Source organism: Tursiops truncatus, chromosome 5 (genome assembly GCF_011762595.2).
Source record: "Tursiops truncatus isolate mTurTru1 chromosome 5, mTurTru1.mat.Y, whole genome shotgun sequence".
In the NCBI taxonomy this organism is placed as follows: Eukaryota; Metazoa; Chordata; class Mammalia; order Artiodactyla; family Delphinidae; genus Tursiops; species Tursiops truncatus.
The window spans coordinates 28,079,982-28,097,984 of NC_047038.1; the positions used below are offsets into that span (position 1 = coordinate 28,079,982).

The 18,003-nt window shown below is 40.4% G+C and overlaps 1 protein-coding gene across 1 annotated transcript in view; it reads left to right on the forward strand.

Annotated features, from left to right (window-relative positions):
* LOC109548747 (uncharacterized) overlaps window positions 1-18,003 on the forward strand; it is a 680,792-nt gene that overhangs the window by 124,130 nt on the left and 538,659 nt on the right. The window contains exons 4-7 of the mRNA XM_073804971.1: window positions 428-534; window positions 964-1,035; window positions 15,735-15,863; window positions 16,652-17,038. Coding sequence (XP_073661072.1) covers window positions 428-534; window positions 964-1,035; window positions 15,735-15,863; window positions 16,652-16,693 — 350 coding nt within the window. The 3' untranslated portion in view covers window positions 16,694-17,038. The remainder of the gene's footprint in view (window positions 1-427; window positions 535-963; window positions 1,036-15,734; window positions 15,864-16,651; window positions 17,039-18,003) is intronic.

Sequence of the window (18,003 nt, forward strand, 5' to 3'; positions counted from 1 at the left end):
CTTTACTTTCTGTACTTGATAATGCCTTTTGGATCCTTCCCTCTTACAATGACTTATATATCAATATGCTGCTTAAAATGTCACCTCCAGAATCAAATATAAAGTGCTTCGTGGAGTTTGTCCCATGAAGGCAATTACGAGACTGCCCTATATGCTGTAGAAAGTAAACCACTCTCTTGGGCTTTAGAAAGTTGAATACCAAGCCCAATTTTGTCATAATGGATATGGACAGATTATGCAGTTTCTGTGGATTCAGTTTTATTTAACAATATGTATTGGGAATACTATGTGGCACTTGAACCTGAGGAAATGCTGATGCTTAGGGAGTAGGCATGGCTATTGAAAAGAATTGAAGTGGAGTTGTCAAAAAAGCAGGAAGGGAACCAGTAGAAAGAGCTGACACATATCTGATTCCCTCTCTTGACAGGTGTATCCTATGAGCTCAGCTTGGACAAGTCGCAGGAACCTGGGCTGGGCTCCAAGGCAGGATGTTTCTTACACGAGGAACAAGAGATCTCTGTAGGGAGTCAGTGGGTAATTACGACATGCGGTGTTCCAATGGTGTGCAAGGTGTAAAAATTAATAAACAGAAACTTCAATTAAAATAGAGTCAGGAGGCCAGAAGGGGAAGCTCTCACACTCTATGAGGAAAGCAGAGCTCAGCAGGAAGGAAAATGACTTCCTATTCTTGCCTGGCAAGAGCTCAGCCAATGAGAGACTCTCACAACTCAGCCACTGAAAAGCCCCTATACTTTGAACTCTCAATTCCTCAATGGAGTCTTTTTTACTATAGACCCCCCAACTGCTTTTTCTCCTCTTTAAAAGAGTTCTCCTCTCTTTGTTGCGGTGGGGGGAGACTTGCATGTGGCTCACCATTGTTATAGACCCCAAATTTCAATTCCTTGTTGATCCCAATTAAACCCATTTTTGTTGGAGAAATACCTGGTAGTCTATTTGTTTTAGGTCAACATTTTGGTGGCCCATATGGGGATCCAGAGAAGACCCTTCATGACTTCAGTGCTGGTAAGCAAACAGGTATGGTACTTACATTGAGTACATTTTTGTTGCTGCTTTTCTTGAAGACCCTGGGGTTTGAGAGTAAGCCTGGTTTCCAGCCTCTGCTTTTTTGTGTTTTAAAACTCTTCAGGTTTTATTTGGAATCCATTTTAAGGCTTCACCCTTTCTGATTAAGGCCTTATTCTGTATACAGGTACTCATTTGGCACTTTGCCAATAGGTGGTTCCAACTGAAGCTGAAACCGTGCACCTCAGACTGGAGCTTGAACCCACGTGCTGGGACTCTAACCCAGCCTAAATCCTGACAGACTTGAGTGCATGTGGCTGGGACTCAAACCCAGCCAAAACCCACGGTCTTCCAACTGAGATCACACACCTGGTTTCAGGATTTAATGAAGCTCAGGTTCTTGATGTCACATCGCAGAAAGAATTCAGTGAGAGATAAAGTGATAGGTAAGAAGTGGATTTATTTAGAGAGAAGCACACTGCACTGACAGAGTGTGGGCCATCTCAGAAGGCAAGAGCAGCCTTGGGAGAAACACACTCCACAGACAGAGCATGGGCCATCTCAGAAGGTGAGAAAGGCACCAGGATATGGGGTTGTCAGTTTTTATAGGGGTGGGTAATTTCATAGGCTAATGAGTGGGAGGAGTATTCCAACTATTTCAGGAAGGGGTGGGGATTTCCAGGAATTGGGCCACTGCCCAGTTTTTGATCCTTATGGTTGGCCTTGGAACTGTCATGGCACCTGTGGGTGTGTCATTTAGTTGATGATGTGTCACAGTGAGTGTATACTGAGGCTCAAGGTCTAGTGGAAGTTGACTCATCTGCCATCTTGGATCCATTTGGCTCTAATCAATTTATGTCATGTCCTTGGGCTATGTCGTTCTTTCCAAGGTTGTGCCCTGACCCCCTTCCCTCCTGTTTCAAAACTGTGTTAGCCTTCAGCCTGATTCCTTTTGAAACAGGAGCTGTTCCTCCTGGAACTGGCTAGCCTTTGGCCTATTCCTTTTGGAACATGGGCTATTTCATTGGAACTGTGCCATTTCAGCCTTCAGCCCAATTCTCTTTGCAGTAGGGGCTGTTTTATTGGAACTGTGCTTGTTAAGCTTTTGGCCTGACCCCCTTGAAATTAGGCTATTTCATATGAACTGTGCTGTGCAGCCTTTAGCCTGGCTTTTTTGGGACCAGACTGTTCCTTAGGACTGGCTTGTATTAGGCCTGCAGACTATTTGAACTGTTTGATCTGTTTAGACTGTTTGAAAATTATTCTTTAGAGAAAAACTTCTGAGAAACGAGATCCCAATTATCTAAATATTTTGAGGGTGCCCTCCCCTACATGGACCCTGGCCAATTTTATGTTTAAAAACCACGACCCTCCCTCATGTGCATTTCTAACTAAATTTCTAACTTACCTAACCAAAGGCAATTTAGAACATTGTTGGCTATCATGGGGAACTTTTGAAACCCCCAAACTTACTTTTCTTAAAACAAAATTTGACACTATAGCTCTAAAATTTCCAAAACTGAACAGAATGCTTATTTTGATTGGTTTTTGAGGCTTCCAAGTGTTATCAGGAGCCTAAAATTACTTCTCTGCAAAATAAGATTTTTTTTTTTTTTGCGGTACGCAGGCCTCTCACTGTTGTGGCCTCTCCCGTTGCAGAGCATAGGCTGCGGACGCGCAGGCTCAGCGGCCATGGCTCACGGGCCCAGCCGCTCCGCGGCATGTGGGATCTTCCCGGACCGGGGCACGAACCCGTGTCCCCTGCATCGGCAGGCGGACCCTCAACCGCTGCGCCACAGGGAAGCCCTTCAAATTAAGATTTTAAAATTAACTGAGGCAAACAAACGGTTAAAGAAAGGTAAGGTGGCTTCTGAAGCCTCATGCTCCTCATCCCCTGCTGCTTTTCTCAGGCTCTGCCTCCAGCGCCATCTTCTTCGTCTCCCTTGGTTCTTCGTGCTCAGGCCCGAACTCTGGTGCCATCTTCCTCCTTCCATTCTATACCACCTACATCTCCTCTCTACCCTCAATTCTCCCATACTAATTCCCTTGTCAAACCTCCCCTTTTCTCTGAAACTCTCCCTGTTACCTTTTCCTTTCAACCTATCAGAACCTATCCCTTTAAAATTAAGCCTTCTGAGGATCTAGAGGCTAAACCCTTAATTTCTTACATGCCCTGGACTAAAGCTGAACTGCAAGCCACAGTCAAAGATTTTCCGAAAGTAATTGAAGATCCTCACAGATTTGCTGAGGAATTTAATATAGTCATTCAAACTCTTCAACCTGGTTTCTCTGACTTATATCAGCTAGTTCATATACTTGTTAATGAAGGCCAGGCCCAGCATTGCATGAAAACTGCTAACTGGAAAAACTTTGAAAGCCTCTAGAATTATAGCCAGAAGACCAGCCTGTTAACTTACTATGTGATCAGGCTTATGCAATCAGTAGGCAACTTCACTGGGCAATTCCTAGACTTCTCCAAAGCCTGTTGACTGGAGCAAAATTCAGGCTTGCACACAAAGATCTGATGAAACTGTTCATAATTATTACAATAGACTTCAAATTATTTTTAAAGAGAATTCTGGTCTTCCTTCCTTCATTCCACCTGGATAGCTTTTAACTCTGTTCATTAATGGGCTCAACCAGGGCCTTTCCCTCCTAGTAAAAAGGACCAGAATGCAATGGAAAACTGTGTCCACTCCAGATTTAGTTAATCTGGCTAACAAGCTCTCTCACAACCTAGATGAGTCCTCTAAAAGAAGACCGCTAAAATTCTTCAACTCCAGCAAATGAAGGCCCCTAAACAAAAACAAAGTCCTCCTAGTTTCTGGTATTATTACAAAGAGCCAGGACATTGGAAAAGAGATTGCTATAAATGTAAGTACTTCAAGCTCCTTCAGCCCTTGAACCAGTCTTTTCAACGCCCTACCAATTCTCAATGACAGAGCCTTGAAGAACCGCCGGGGCTCTTCCCAGTCCTCTCTCTTAATTGGCTTGCAAGAACATGTCTCCGGACTGGGGATGAATCTCTTCCAGTCCTAACTGACACTGTAGCCACACTCTTGGTGCTCCATCCCACTACTATAAAGAGTCCCTGCCTCAGAGTACTAAAAGGGTTCAAATAGTGGGGGATCTCTAACAAACCTCAAAAGATTCCTGTCTCTGAGCCTATTCCCTTTTATTAAGGCCCTTTGAGAAAGGCCCTTTCTCCTTAGTTCCACCACCCCATTCATTTATGATGCCGAGACTTCTTAGAAAAGTATCATGCCAGAATTTCTTTCTCCCAAAAGGAGGAAATAATTCTAGGATTTGACAATAGTCGTCAAAGCAGCCAACCAAGGGAATTAAATGACCCTTTGATGTCTTTTATCCGTTCCATCTCTTACAGTACTATAGCTGATTTTGGAAACACTGATCAATTTGTCCCTATTGAATCACCTATCACCCTCCTCATGGGCAAAATCTCCAACTGATCCTGGCAAAATTCGTGGCACACCTCCCATCAAGATTCAAATAGATCCCTCAGAACCTCTCCCCAGAAATAATCAATATCCTATAAGTAAAGAAGCCTTTGGATATATAAAGCCCATAATAGAAAATTGCAAAGCTGAAGGCCTCATTATCCCTTGTACTAGTCCCTGTAATTCTTCTGTTTTACTGCTCAGAAAACCTAAGGGCAAAGGGTGAAGGTTTGCCTTCACACCCTGCTGTTTCTAACCCTCAAACTCTTATTAACACCCACTTCCACCAAAAGCAAATTCTTGGGACAGCATGGCTTTTAAAAATTATTTATTTATTTTGGCTGCATTGGGTCTTTGTTGCTGAGCGGGCTTTCTCTAGTTGCGGTGAGCGGGGGGCTACTCTTCACTGCGGTGCACGGGCTTCTCATTGTGGTGGCTTCTCTTGTGGAGCACGGGCTCTAGGCGCATGGACTTCAGTATTTGTGGCACATGGGCTCAGTAGTTGTGGCGCACGGGCTTAGTTGCTCCACAGCATGTGGGATCTTCCCGGACCAGGGATAGAACCCCTGTCCCCTGCATTAGTAGGCAGATTCTTAACCACTGTGCCACCAGAGAAGTCCCAGCAAATTCTTAACTGTAACTGACTTATGCAGTGCATTCTTTAGTATTCCAGTTGATAAAGTTAACCAATACCTCTTTGTGCTCACTTGGGGAAAAAAAATTCACCGGAACAGTAATGCCTCAGGGTTTTACTGAGTATTTCTCAGTAATCCTGAAGGCTGACCTGGATGATATAAAGTTCCCTAGGGTTTCTACTTTGTTGAAATATGTGGCTGATTTTCTTCTTTGCTCTCCTTCTCAAGCCTCGTCACAAGAAGACAGCATCCATTTGCTAAAGCTTTTAGTCTTAAAGGGACGTAAGTTCACCAAGGAAAAATTGCCATTTGCCCAAACCTGGGTTTGACATTTAGGACATCTGATATCAGAACAAGGGCTACACCTAAACTGAGATAAACTTCGCGGTGTCCTAAGTTTCCCAAAACCCCAAATTAAGTGCCAACTGCAAGGTTTTCTTGGGCTACTTAGTTATTGCTGAAATAGGCCAAATCTTATGGCCGTACGATTGGCCAATCTATTGGCCAAATCTTAATCTCTTATGGCCAAATCTCTGTTTTACTAAGAACAACAACCCAATTTTATGGGAAGAACTGGATGACATGGCCTTTAAGACCTTAAAGCAAAGTTTGATGAACCCACCTATCCTTTGGCATCCCAATGACCAGATTTCCTTTTTCCTCTTTGTAATGATAATGAAGGGAATGCCCTTGGGGTACTCACTCAAAAACACAGGGACTACCATTGAACTATAAGGTATTATGGCCAGCAAATAACCCCCTGTGGCACAGGGATAACCCCCTTGCCTTAGAGCCATTACTGCCACTGCCCTTTTGGTTAAGGCCACTGAGAAAATCATTATGGGATCCCTTTATTTTTGTACCTCATGCAGTAGAAGCCCTCCTGAAGTCTCATCACATGCAACAGTTCTTAGCCAGCTCACTCCTATGAAGGCCTTTTTTTAACTGCTCTTCACATAACTTTTTAAATTGTTGGCACCTTAACCCTGATACTCTTCTCTGTGTGATGAAGTCCCTCATGACTGCTTAACAGCTTAACACTGACTGATGACCTCTTGACTCCTTGTGATGACCTGTAAGAAGTTCTTTTGGGTAATGCTGATTTCTCATGGTTCACTGATGGTTCTCATTTAAATATTGTGCTGGGTATGCTATTGCAACTTCTTTCAATATTGTAGAGACAGCATCTTTACCTGTGGTTACTGTGGCTTAACAGGCTAAACTATACACTCTTACACAGGCTTGTACTTTAGCCAAGGGCAAAATTACCAATATTTATACTGATAGTAGGTATGTTTCTGGAATATTTTATGGTTTTGGAATGTTGTGGAAGCAATGTGGCTTCCTTACTTCCGGTGGAAATAAAATTTTAAATGGCCCCTATGTTCAGGAATTGTTGGATGCAATACTTTAACTGTTATTAATATTCTGAGGCATTCTCTGGAAGCTAAGGGAAATCACCTTGCTGACATTTCCACAAGTTATGCTGCCTATAAAGGAACCAACAGCAGCCAAACTTCTGCTGTGGTCCAAAGGCATATTTCCCCAAAAGATAACTTAGAAAAACTGGTTAGAGAAGCCCAACAATTGGCCTCAGAAAGGGAAAAATAAGATTGGAAATTCAGCAATTGTTTGATAAAAGAGATAAAGCTCTGGTCTTCTGCCCATTTTAAAACTGGGTTGCTTGGGGTTTCTTTGATGTTGAGTTGTATGAACTGTTTATATATTTTGGATATTAACCCCTCATTGGTCATATCATTTGCAAATATTTTCTCCCACTCAGTAGGTTTTCTTTTCATTTTGTTGATTATTTTCTTTGCTGTGCCAAAGCCTTTAAGGTTAATTAGGTCCCATTTGTTTATTTTTGCTTTTATTTCCTTTGCTTTACGAGACAGATCCAAAAATATTGCCATGATTTATGGCAAAGAGTGTTCTGCCTATGTTTTCCTCTAGGAATTTTATGGTTTCCAGTCTTGCATTTAGGTCTTTGATCCATTTTGATTTTATTTTTGTATATGGCATCAGAGAATGTTCTAATTTCATTCTTTTACATGCAGCTGTTCAGTTTTCCCAGCACCACTTATTGAAGAGATAAGTCTCCCTGTCTTTTCGCCACTGTGTATTTTTGCCGCTCTTTGTCATAGATTAATTTACCCTAAGTGTGTGGGTTTATTTCTGGCCTCTCTATTCTATTCCATTGATCTTTGTCTCTTTTTGTGCCAGTACCATACTATTTTGATGTGTAGCTTTGTAGTATAGTATGAAGTCAAGGAGTGTGATTGCTCCAGCTCTGTTCTTCTTTATCAAGATTGTTTTGGCTATTTGGGGTCTTTTGTGTTTCCATACAAATTTAAAAATTATTTGTTCCAGTTCTGTGAAAAATGGCATTGGTGTTTTGATAGGGATTGCATTGAATCTGTAGATCATCTTGGGTAGTATGGTCATTTTAACAACATTAATTCTTCCAATCCCTGAACACAGTACATCTTCCCATCTGTTTATATCATCTTCAGTTTCTTTCATCAGTGTCTTATAGTTTTCTGAGTACAATTTCTTTACCTCCTTAGTTAGGTTTATTCCTAGGTATATTATTCTTTTTGATGTAACTGTAAATGAGATTGTTTCCTTCATTTTCACTCTGATAGTTCATTGTTAGTGTATAGAAATCCAACAGATTTCTGTATATTAATTTTTTATCCTGTAACTTTACCAAATTCATTGATTAGCTCTAGTAGTTTTTTGGTGGCATCTTTAGGATTATCTGTGTATAATATCATGTCATCTGCAAACAGTTGACAGTTTTGCTTATTCCTTTCCAATTTGGATTCCTTTTATTTCTTTTTCTTGTCTGACAGCTAGGACTTCCAGTACTGTGTTGAAAAAAAGTGATGAGAGTGGGCATCCTTGTCTTTTTCCTAATCCTAGAGGAAATGCTTTCAGCTTTTCACTGTTGATTATGATGTTAGTTGTGTGTTTATTATATGGCATTTATTATGTTGAGGTATGTTCCCTCTATGCCCACATTCTGGAGAGTTTTTATCATAAATGAATATTGAATTTTGTCAACATGTTTCCAAAGAAAACATACAGATGGCCAACAGCTACATGAAAAGATGCTCAACATTGTTAATCATCAGAGAAATGCAAATTAAAACCACAATGAGATATCAACTCACAGATGTCAGAATGACTATCATCAAAAGGAGCACAAATAACAAATATTGGTGAGGATGTGGAGAAAAGGGAACCCTCTTGCACTGTTGGTGGGAATGCAAATTGGTACAGCCACTATGGAGAACAGTATGGAGGTTCCTTAAAAAACTAAAAATAGAATTACCATATGATCCAGCAATTCCACTCCTGGGTATTTATTGCATACACTCTCTCTCTCTCTCTCTCTTTCTCTCTCTCTCTCTCTCTCTCTCTCTCTCTCACACACACACACACACACACACACACAAAGAAAACACTAATTTGAAAAGATGCATGCACCCCGATGTTCAGCAGCATTATTTACAATTGTCAAGATATGGAAGCAACGTTAAGTGTCCATCAACAGATGCATGGATAAAGATGTGGTATACACAGCACATACACACACATCTCTCTCTCTCTCTCTCTATGTACACACACACACACACACACACAAAATGGAATACTACTCAGACATAAAAAAGAATGAAATTTTGCCATTTACAACAACATGGATGGACTTGGAGAGTATTGTGCTAAGTGAAATAAGTCAGAGAAAGACAAATACTGTATGATATCACTTATATGTGGAATCTAAAAAGTAAAACTAACTATTGAATATAACAAAAAAGAAACAGACTCACAGAGAGAAGAAACTAGTCATTACCAGTGGGGAGAAGGAAAGGGGGAACGGCAAGATAGGGGTGGGAGATTAGGAGGTACATACTACTATATATAAAATAAATAAGCTATAAGGCTATATTGTACAACACAGGGAATATAGCCAATATTTTATAATAACTATAAATGGAACATAACCTTTTAAAATTGTGAATCACTATGTTGTACACTTGAAATTTATACAATATTGTACATCAACTATATCTCAATTAAAAATTTTTTTTCAATGCCTCTTTAAAAAAAAAGCAAGCAGAAAAACTGGGTGGCAATTAGAAGGCGATATGGAGTTAAAACAAAAGAGAGAGAGAGCTCTGGTTTGGACAAAATAACAACCCAGTCCTATCAGAGACTCTTGTCATTCCCACTCCTAACCATTGTACATGCATTAAACCATTGGTCTACTGACAAAATGGTAGCATTCATAAATCAATATTGGTTGGGAACCATTAACAAGGCTGCAAAAACTGCCTACCTCACTTATCCCATTTGTCTGAAGTACAACCCAGGGAAGGATGTTTGTACTGCTCCCGAAATTTCAAACTATCTAATGGAACATTCAAGATCTGGCAGATGGATTTCATACAACTGCGTCTGTCTCATGGATATAGATATATTTTAGTCATGTCTGTATGTTTTCACACTGGACTGAAGCCTTCCTTTGCAGACAGGCTACTACCTTTTCTGTGGCTAAAATCCTTTTGGAAAAGATTATCCCTACCTGGGGAACTCCTCTTGAATTTCATGATCTAGGAACCCATTTTACTGGTCAGGTACTTTGTCACATCTGTACTGTTTGTCTGGTTTTACAACACTTTCACTGTGCTTGCCACCCTCAATCCTCTGGTTTAGTCGAATACACTAATGGCATTATTAAAACTCAACTGGCAAAATTTGTAGATGCCCTCTAAACACCACAGCCAAAAGCATTGCCATTGGTCCTTTTAAATCTTAGACTCACCCCTTTTGGAACTTATAAACTCTTACCCTTTGAGACAGTCACAGGATGCCCCACGGTCTCTTGGCTCCTGCCTCTTTTAACCCCCCAACAGGTAAAAGGAGAGATACTTTAATAATGCAAAGGCCTAATTGCTTCTATTAAAAATAACCATGTTTTGGTAGAGCAATCTTATCATGGTGTGCTCTCAGGAGATGAAGACCTTAAGCATCACACTTTGCAACCTGGAGATTTTGTCTATTGGAAAAGATACCTTCAGAAGGACTCTTCAGTCTCACTGGAAAGACCCCTAACAGATACTGCTAAACCAATCCTTGTGCTGTCAAACTCCAGGGAACAGATTCTTGGATTAATGTGACACACCTAAAGAAAATCCTGAATGATGACTGGACCTGCATATCATCTGGTGACCTGAAAGTAAAGATTTTCTGGAATTAAAGCAGATGGCATCTGATGATACAGCTTTTCCAAGCTATTTAGACCAGGTCTGTTGGAAGTTTGCCTGCCAAACCATTGATGATGACATAATGTTTCAGATGATCTTCAATGTCTATGATCTTGATCCCATATAAACTTTAGATAAAAAGTACCTGAAAATTCTCCCTCCTATCCCTCATTATTACTCACATGTAACCTCAAGAAGTTTCCAGTCTATGCACTTTTCCTCTGACATGGGACACTATACCCAGAAAAGGTCCTTCCTGGCATCAAGGGACAAAAAACTGCTAAAAACTGGAAAACCTAACTCTCAATGAGCAATGCTTTCAGAGAGAGAGAGAGAGAGAGAGAGAGAGAGAGAGAAATCTTGATCAAAAGGGGGGCAAGTAAAAATTAATAAACTGAAATTTCAGTTAAAATAGTGTTGGGAGTCCAGAAGGGGGAGCGCTCAAACCCTAGGGTGATAGTGGAGACCAACAGGAAGAAGAAAGACTTCCTCTTCTTGCCTGGCGAGAGCTCAACCTATGAGAGATTGTCACGAGTTAGCTAATGAAAAGCCACTATACTTTGAACTCTCAATTCCTCCAATAGACTCTTTGTGTACTATAGACCTCCCAACTTCCCTTCCCCCTCTCTAAAATAGTTTTCCTTTCCTTTTTGCTGAGGGGTGGGGGTAGGGTACTCAAATGTAGCTCACCGTGATTGCTCATGCAATTCTTTGTTGACCCTGAATGAACTCATTTTTGCTGGAGAAATAACTGGCACTCTATTTGTTTTAGGTCAGTAAATGTTAGAGTGAGGATACAGTCCAAAACTGGGTCACATAGACCTGTGTGAAATGAGGTTGCTGGTGAAAAAAGAGAGATGACCCTGGATCAACAACAATGTGCTGTGCTGTACATGTCTTTCCATGCTTGTTTCCAGGGATGTGCTGATTGCCTTTAAAGAGCAGAAGATGAGTGAAAGATTGAAGCCCCAGGAGGACAAAATTCCAAAAAGGGACTGGCAGAGTCAAATAATACAGAAAAGTTAAAAAACAAAACAAAACAAAACAAACCAGGTCAGAAAGATGTTCAACCAGATAAGTTGCTTTTGTTGCAAGTAATAGAAAATTGAATATAAACTGGCTGAAAAGCAAAAACTAAAACAAAAAAGATTTGTCCACACAACTTCTTCAAGAAAGCCTTCATCAGGATTCTGGATCTTTCTCTGAAATTCTCTAGGCTTTGCCATCCTCCTTGTGTTTGGTTTATCCTCAGCTTGACTTTTCTCATGACTGCTAGAGGCCACTGGGTCACTTTCTGGAAAAGAGAGCATTTAACTTCCTTAACCACTGACTGAAAGTTCTAACCTTTGCCCTGACTGGATCACTTCTAGACCAGTAGCTGGGGGAACGCTTTGCACTGTAGAAAGAGGGATGGGATAATTGATTTTAAAAAAATTCCCTTTCAAATCTGATAACTAAATAGTGGGAGAAGAATGGTTCACCATTTGAGAAACTACAACTCCAGGCTTCATTGTCCTCTTGCCTAGTGAACTCAGCTAACAGAATACAGGTTTCCCTTGCTATCCAACAGTAGAGCATTCCTATGAAATGTTTCGTGAGCTGAAGTGGTGTAAAGCAAAGAAGCAATTATTTTAGGACACCTCTTGCTAGTGAATGCACAAAATAAATCTCCATAAGGCACAGATGCTCACATACACAGTTCAGAGCTTTGGCGGCTAGAGGAGATACTGAGTGCAGTTCCTAGGGAGGGAGCTTGGCAGTGCCACTGTCACTGCTCAGAGTGCACAACTTCCTTTGTAACAGCTCACGGCAAAACAAACCCTGAATGCTATTTTCACTTTTTGCCTTCTTTCGTAAAAGCAGAAGTTCTCTTTGGATTTCTTTTGGTTAGTAAAAACAGGTACTAATGTAGGTCTTTAGTAGAAGTGAAGTGGCATAAAGCAAACCTTCCAAAAGCAGGGCATACCTGTACACCTCCTTCCAGTGAAAGTTCTAGGTAGGTCTCTGGATTGGTTCATTTGCCTTTTCTGAACTAATCTCAGAGGATAAGGGGGTGAAATATTCTGATTGGAGGGCCAGGGTTGTGTGTTTGCAGCTGTAGAAAGATGGGAAAGGTCAGCACTACCCAAACCATATGGAATGAATTCCCCATAGCTACCATAGTTTGCTCCAGTCAGTTTGCCTGATTAATGGAGTGATACCATTGTTATAAAATATTCTCCATTTTCTGCTTTAGAGAATATTTCTATATTCATTTTCATCCTTTGTAGAACTTTCTCAGGCTCAGCGGCCATGGCTCACGGGCCCAGCTGCTCCGCAGCATGTGGGATCCTCCCAGACCGGGGCATGAACCCGTGTCCCCTGCATCGGCAGGCGGATTCCCAACCACTGCGCCACCAGGGAAGCCATAAAATATATTTTTATAAGCTGTAGACCTAGATTTTTTAAAACTCATCTTCCTTTCATTCTTATGTAAAGGATCAGTGACTTCTTTATTGGTAATCTGTAAATTCCTTCAGAGCAGTAGTTTTTTTTGTTGTTGTTGTTTGTTTGTTTGTTTTAAATTTTAAAGGGATTTCTCTTCAAGACTTCTTATTGTCAGTCTAATCGTGGATTTTCAGTAGTGTGCTAGAGCTAGCTCTTTCTGGCTCTCTGGAGTCAATAGCTGAATATTCAGGAATTTGTGAGCTGGTTGTTAAACCATTAGTACCTTGAAAGGTCCAAGGGGAGGTATTTACACCATGGAAATTGGCAATGATACAACTTAGGATGTCCTTCTGCCCACCCAGCACCCCCCCCCCGTCCCCGCCCCCCCCGCCCCCCCCAATCCCCCCTGCCCCTACCCTCCACAAGACAGTTAGCCAGTTGAGGCTAGTATACTACTAGTCTTATATCAAAACATATTATAAAAGGTTTTTCTTGTGTTACAGTTCATCCTCTAGGGGGTAAACTTTAATTCCAGTTAGCAAATTTGGTCTGCATTATTACCCAGAAGCTCTAAAATTTGCATTTGAGGATTTAAAAGAATAAAATTATTAGGAGATTAAGTATCTTTCTTATATAATATTGAGTCCGTTACATTTTTTCCCCCATTTCAAAACCTGAAAGTCTTAAAAAGACAAGCCACAGATTGGGGGAACGTATTTGCAAATAATACATCTGGTAAAGTATTTGCATCTGGACTATATAAAGAACACAACTACTCAGTAACCAGAAGACAAACCACCCAACTTAAAAATGGGGAAAAGATATGACTAGACATTTCACAAAGAAGATATATAAATGTCTAATAAGCTCATGAAGAGATGCTCAACATTATTAGTCATTAGGAAGACGCAACATAAGACCACAATGAGATATTACTACTTACCCACTAAAATAGCTATAATAAAAAAGATTAACAATATCAAGTTTTTGTGAGGATGTGTAAAAATTGGAATTCTTATGTATTGCTGGTAGGAATGCAAAAATAGTGCAGCTACTTTGGAAACAGTTTGGTGGTTCTTCAAAAAGTTAAACATAGAATTACCATATGACCCAGCTGTTAGAGAACTGGAAATGTGTTCACACAAAAATTTGCACATGACTGTTCATGGCAGCGTTATTTATATTAGCCAAAAAAGTGGAAACAACCCAGAAGTCCATCAAGTGATGAATGGATAAACAAAATGTGGTATATCTACCTGTACATTCAGTAATAAATGGGAATAGTTACTGATACATGCCACAATATGGGTGAACCTTAAAACACTATGTTAAGTGAAAGAAGCCAAACACAGAAGACTACATATTGCATCCTTTTATTTATAAGAAATCTTAAGAAATGATAAATCTACAGAGACAAAAAATAAATCAGTTATTGCCTGGGCCTGAGAGTAGGAATGGGAGTGACTGCAAAGAGGTACCAGGGAATTTTGGGGGGTGATGGAAATGTTTTTAAATTAGATTTTGATGGTGATTGTACAGGTCTATAAATGTACTAATAATCATTGTATACTTAGAATGGGCAAATTTTAGAATATGTTAATTATGACTCAAGGTGTTTTAAAAGCCTGAAAATCACAAGTTCACTTATATATTTCTCATTAATAAATGAAAGTAATAAATAAGTATTCAAGGTATTTAACCTTTCAGTCTTCAGATTCTTTCAATCTTTAATGAGGAAAGTGGGTCTAGAAACATTCAGTAAGTGTACTTGTCTAAAGAATAAAATATTTACCACTTTGCAGTTTCAGAAACTGGCTTCCTGAATGAAAATACTTTTGAGTTACGTTATAATCCAATGATTACTTATGCAGAAATCAAAATAAGAAAACTGAGAGATAGTGCCTATGACATGTTTGCCATGCAGAAAAAATGTTAACGATATGAAGACATGATTAAATAAAAACACTCACACACAAACACAGAGGAAGGGATTTATTTTCAAGGATAACTTGGGCTTTCTTTACCTAATCTTATTCTGTGGGCTCCTGAAGGAGGCAGTGAATGAAGATTTACCACCCAATGGCAAAAAGACTGTCAAAACCTAACATAAACCATCCAGGAGAGATTTACTATTTATCTTTTTTATAGTATTTTCAAGTATGGCACATTATGATTTCCTTTTGGCTTTCCTCTTGTTATTTTATTGTCCTGATAAACAGAAAGTCATCCTTTGCACCATTTGAATTAAAAACCTTCTACACCTTACCTTGGGACAAAAATAGGGAAAAGCTTTGGCTCTGTTCTGAAAATGTGCTGTGGCTGAACGCACAGCGGTAATTTCGAAGTTTCTACTGACTCCTGGGCTGTGTAATGGGAGGCCCTGAGATGAGTTTGAAATAGAGAGTTGGAGTGACTTCAGTTTTTCCACATAAGAAAATACGAATTTTTTTTTTCCTGTGTGGGTTGGTACCAGGAAGAGAAGAGCTAAAAGCAGGAGGCAGTTGTAGAAATGATCACAGGGCTTTTTAGGAACAAGAATTTAAAACTTTATTTTTCAGATGTTTATATTTCTCCAGGGTAAATTCCTTCTATATTCCCCAGAACTTGACAAAGTCAGCTCTTCTCAAAAGCATGTGTGAAAGTGTGTACATAAATGTTTGTTTTGGGTGGTTGAAGGGATGAGACAGAGAAAGCAAAAACAGAAGGTGAGTTCCTTGTGTGAACCCATTTGGGCTGAAGAATTAGCAAATGCAAAGTGGTAATTCAGTAGATGCAGAACCAGAAATGATCATAGGACCTTAAGCTTCCTGAAAATTCTTAGAGATTTGGGAGAGAGTAAAACTCCTTGTTAATGGGGTAAAAAGAAAGCATCAAAACATTTTGTTTGTATTAACACATACTATTTCTTTTGTTTTCAGAGGACAATGAAGAGATGTATGGTGAGACGTATATATTGTGAAATACTTGGATGTACCTCCTCCTTTGGCTGTATGAATACTATAAACCTGACACAAGAAAAATTTTTGGAGAAGAGAATTGGCATCTGTGTAGGTGTTTAAAACTGCCCTATAGTAATATTGAAACCGTGCACCCTCAGATTGGGACTTGAACCCATGTACTGGGACTGGAACCCGGCCAAAACCCACAGTCTTCCAAGTGAGATCACACACCTGGTTTCAGAATTTAATGAAGCTCAGGTTCTTGATGTCACATCGCAGAAAGAATTCAGTGAGAGAGAAAGTGATAGGTAAGAAGTGGATTTATTTAGAGAGAAGCACACTGCACTGACAGAGTGTGGGCCATCTCAGAAGGCAAGAGCAGCCTTGGGAGAAACACACTCCACAGACGGAGCGTGGGCCATCTCAGAAGGTGAGAAAGGCACCAGGATATGGGATTGTCAGTTTTTATAGGGGTGGGTAATTTCATAGGCTAATGAGTGGGAGGAGTATTCCAACTATTTCAGGAAGGGGTGGGGATTTCCAGGAATTGGGCCACTGCCCACTTTTTGATCCTTATGGTTGACCTTGGAACTGTCATGGCGCCTGTGGGTGTGTCATTTAGTTGATGATGTGTCACAGTGAATGTATACTGAGGCTCAAGGTCTAGTGGAAGTTGACTCATCTGCCATCTTGGATCCATTTGGCTCTAATCAGTTTATGTCATGTCCTCGGGCTATGTCATTCTTTCAAAGGCTGTGCCCTGCCTCCTTCCCTCTTGTTTCAGTATTACCTTTAACCTTGCAACGATATTAGGGGAATGAAGCCAGACATAGTTTATGCTTTTAGGATACCTGCAGTATAATCTATAAATTATATTCACTTCTGTGTATCCCCAGGTCTGCTCTCCAATGCTACTCTACTCACTCTCACTCTGCTAACTGATTTCCCTGGTAAGAAATTCTAGATTTCTCAGGACTTCCGTGGTGGTGCAGTGGTTAAGAATCTGCCTGCCAACGCAGGGGACATGGGTTCGAACCCTGGTAAGGGAAGATCCCACATGCCTCGGAACAACTAAGCCCATGCGCCACAACTACTGAGCCTGTGCTCTAGAGCCCATGAACCACAACTACTGAAGCCCGGGCGCCTAGAGACTGTGTTCCGCAACAAGAGAAGCCACGTCAATGAGAAGCCCACACACCCCAATGAAGAGTAGCCCCCGTTCGCTGCAACTAGAGAAAGCCCACGCACAGCAACAAAGACCCAACACAGCCAAAAACAAATAAGTAAATAAATTTAAAAAAAGAAATTCTAGATTTCTCAATAATGTGCTCATACTGCTATTTCTCAATTTGTCATTTAGGACTTAAGTTTTCTGAGTGTTTGGTTTGGGCTAGGGATTCAGAGCAGGGAATTAGGTGATTACCAAATTGTTACCGGGGTGGGCAGGCAACAACTGAGTGGAGGCAAAGACCACACAGGACTGTTGGGTTCAATGGTGTACCTTGCAGAGTGCATGGCACACCCATTAAGTCCTGAATAGACATTGGAATGTGAAGTCTGCCCACTGCAAACAGTCTTATCTGTCCAACCTTGTTTACCAGTAACCACAGCTACAAGGAAATGGGCTTTGCCTCACTTCTGCCTTCCAAATCTCAAGCAAGTGCATCTTATGACAGAGCTTAAATTATATGCAGAACTGTAGCGTCAAGACCAATTGGGAAATGTGGTCATTTTTATCTTCCTAGCCTCTGTGATTAAGGGGGTACATTGAAAGGATGAGAATGTATGTTGAAGATCAAACGATCATACCTAGCACACTCCCAAGTCCCACCACTCTCCTTCCCTTCTACTACATTGCTCAATGTAGTAACACAATAAATTTGGGTTAAATCAACTCAGTGTTTACATTATGACTGTGCAAAGGTAAGCCACATTGTATATGACATCACTCCTCTTTCTCATATAATACTTTTCCCTGCAGTTAATAATTCTCTCATCTTTTCATTTATCAGATTTCCTTGCTAATTTTTCCAAATATTACATCTCTGTCACATGCCCGGCAACAACGTTTTGAATATATTTAAACGCAGTATGAACTGGGGAGGAGGGGTAAATGTGAGGGAGTTGGCTTGCATGTCCAGCTGCTGTTGAAAATAGGGTGGAAAAAAGTAGTGTAGAGAGTAGGATAGAAAAAAGTCTCTGCTTCTGGTATTCAGATTTTCTCTTAATCCTCTCCTCTGTTTTCAGC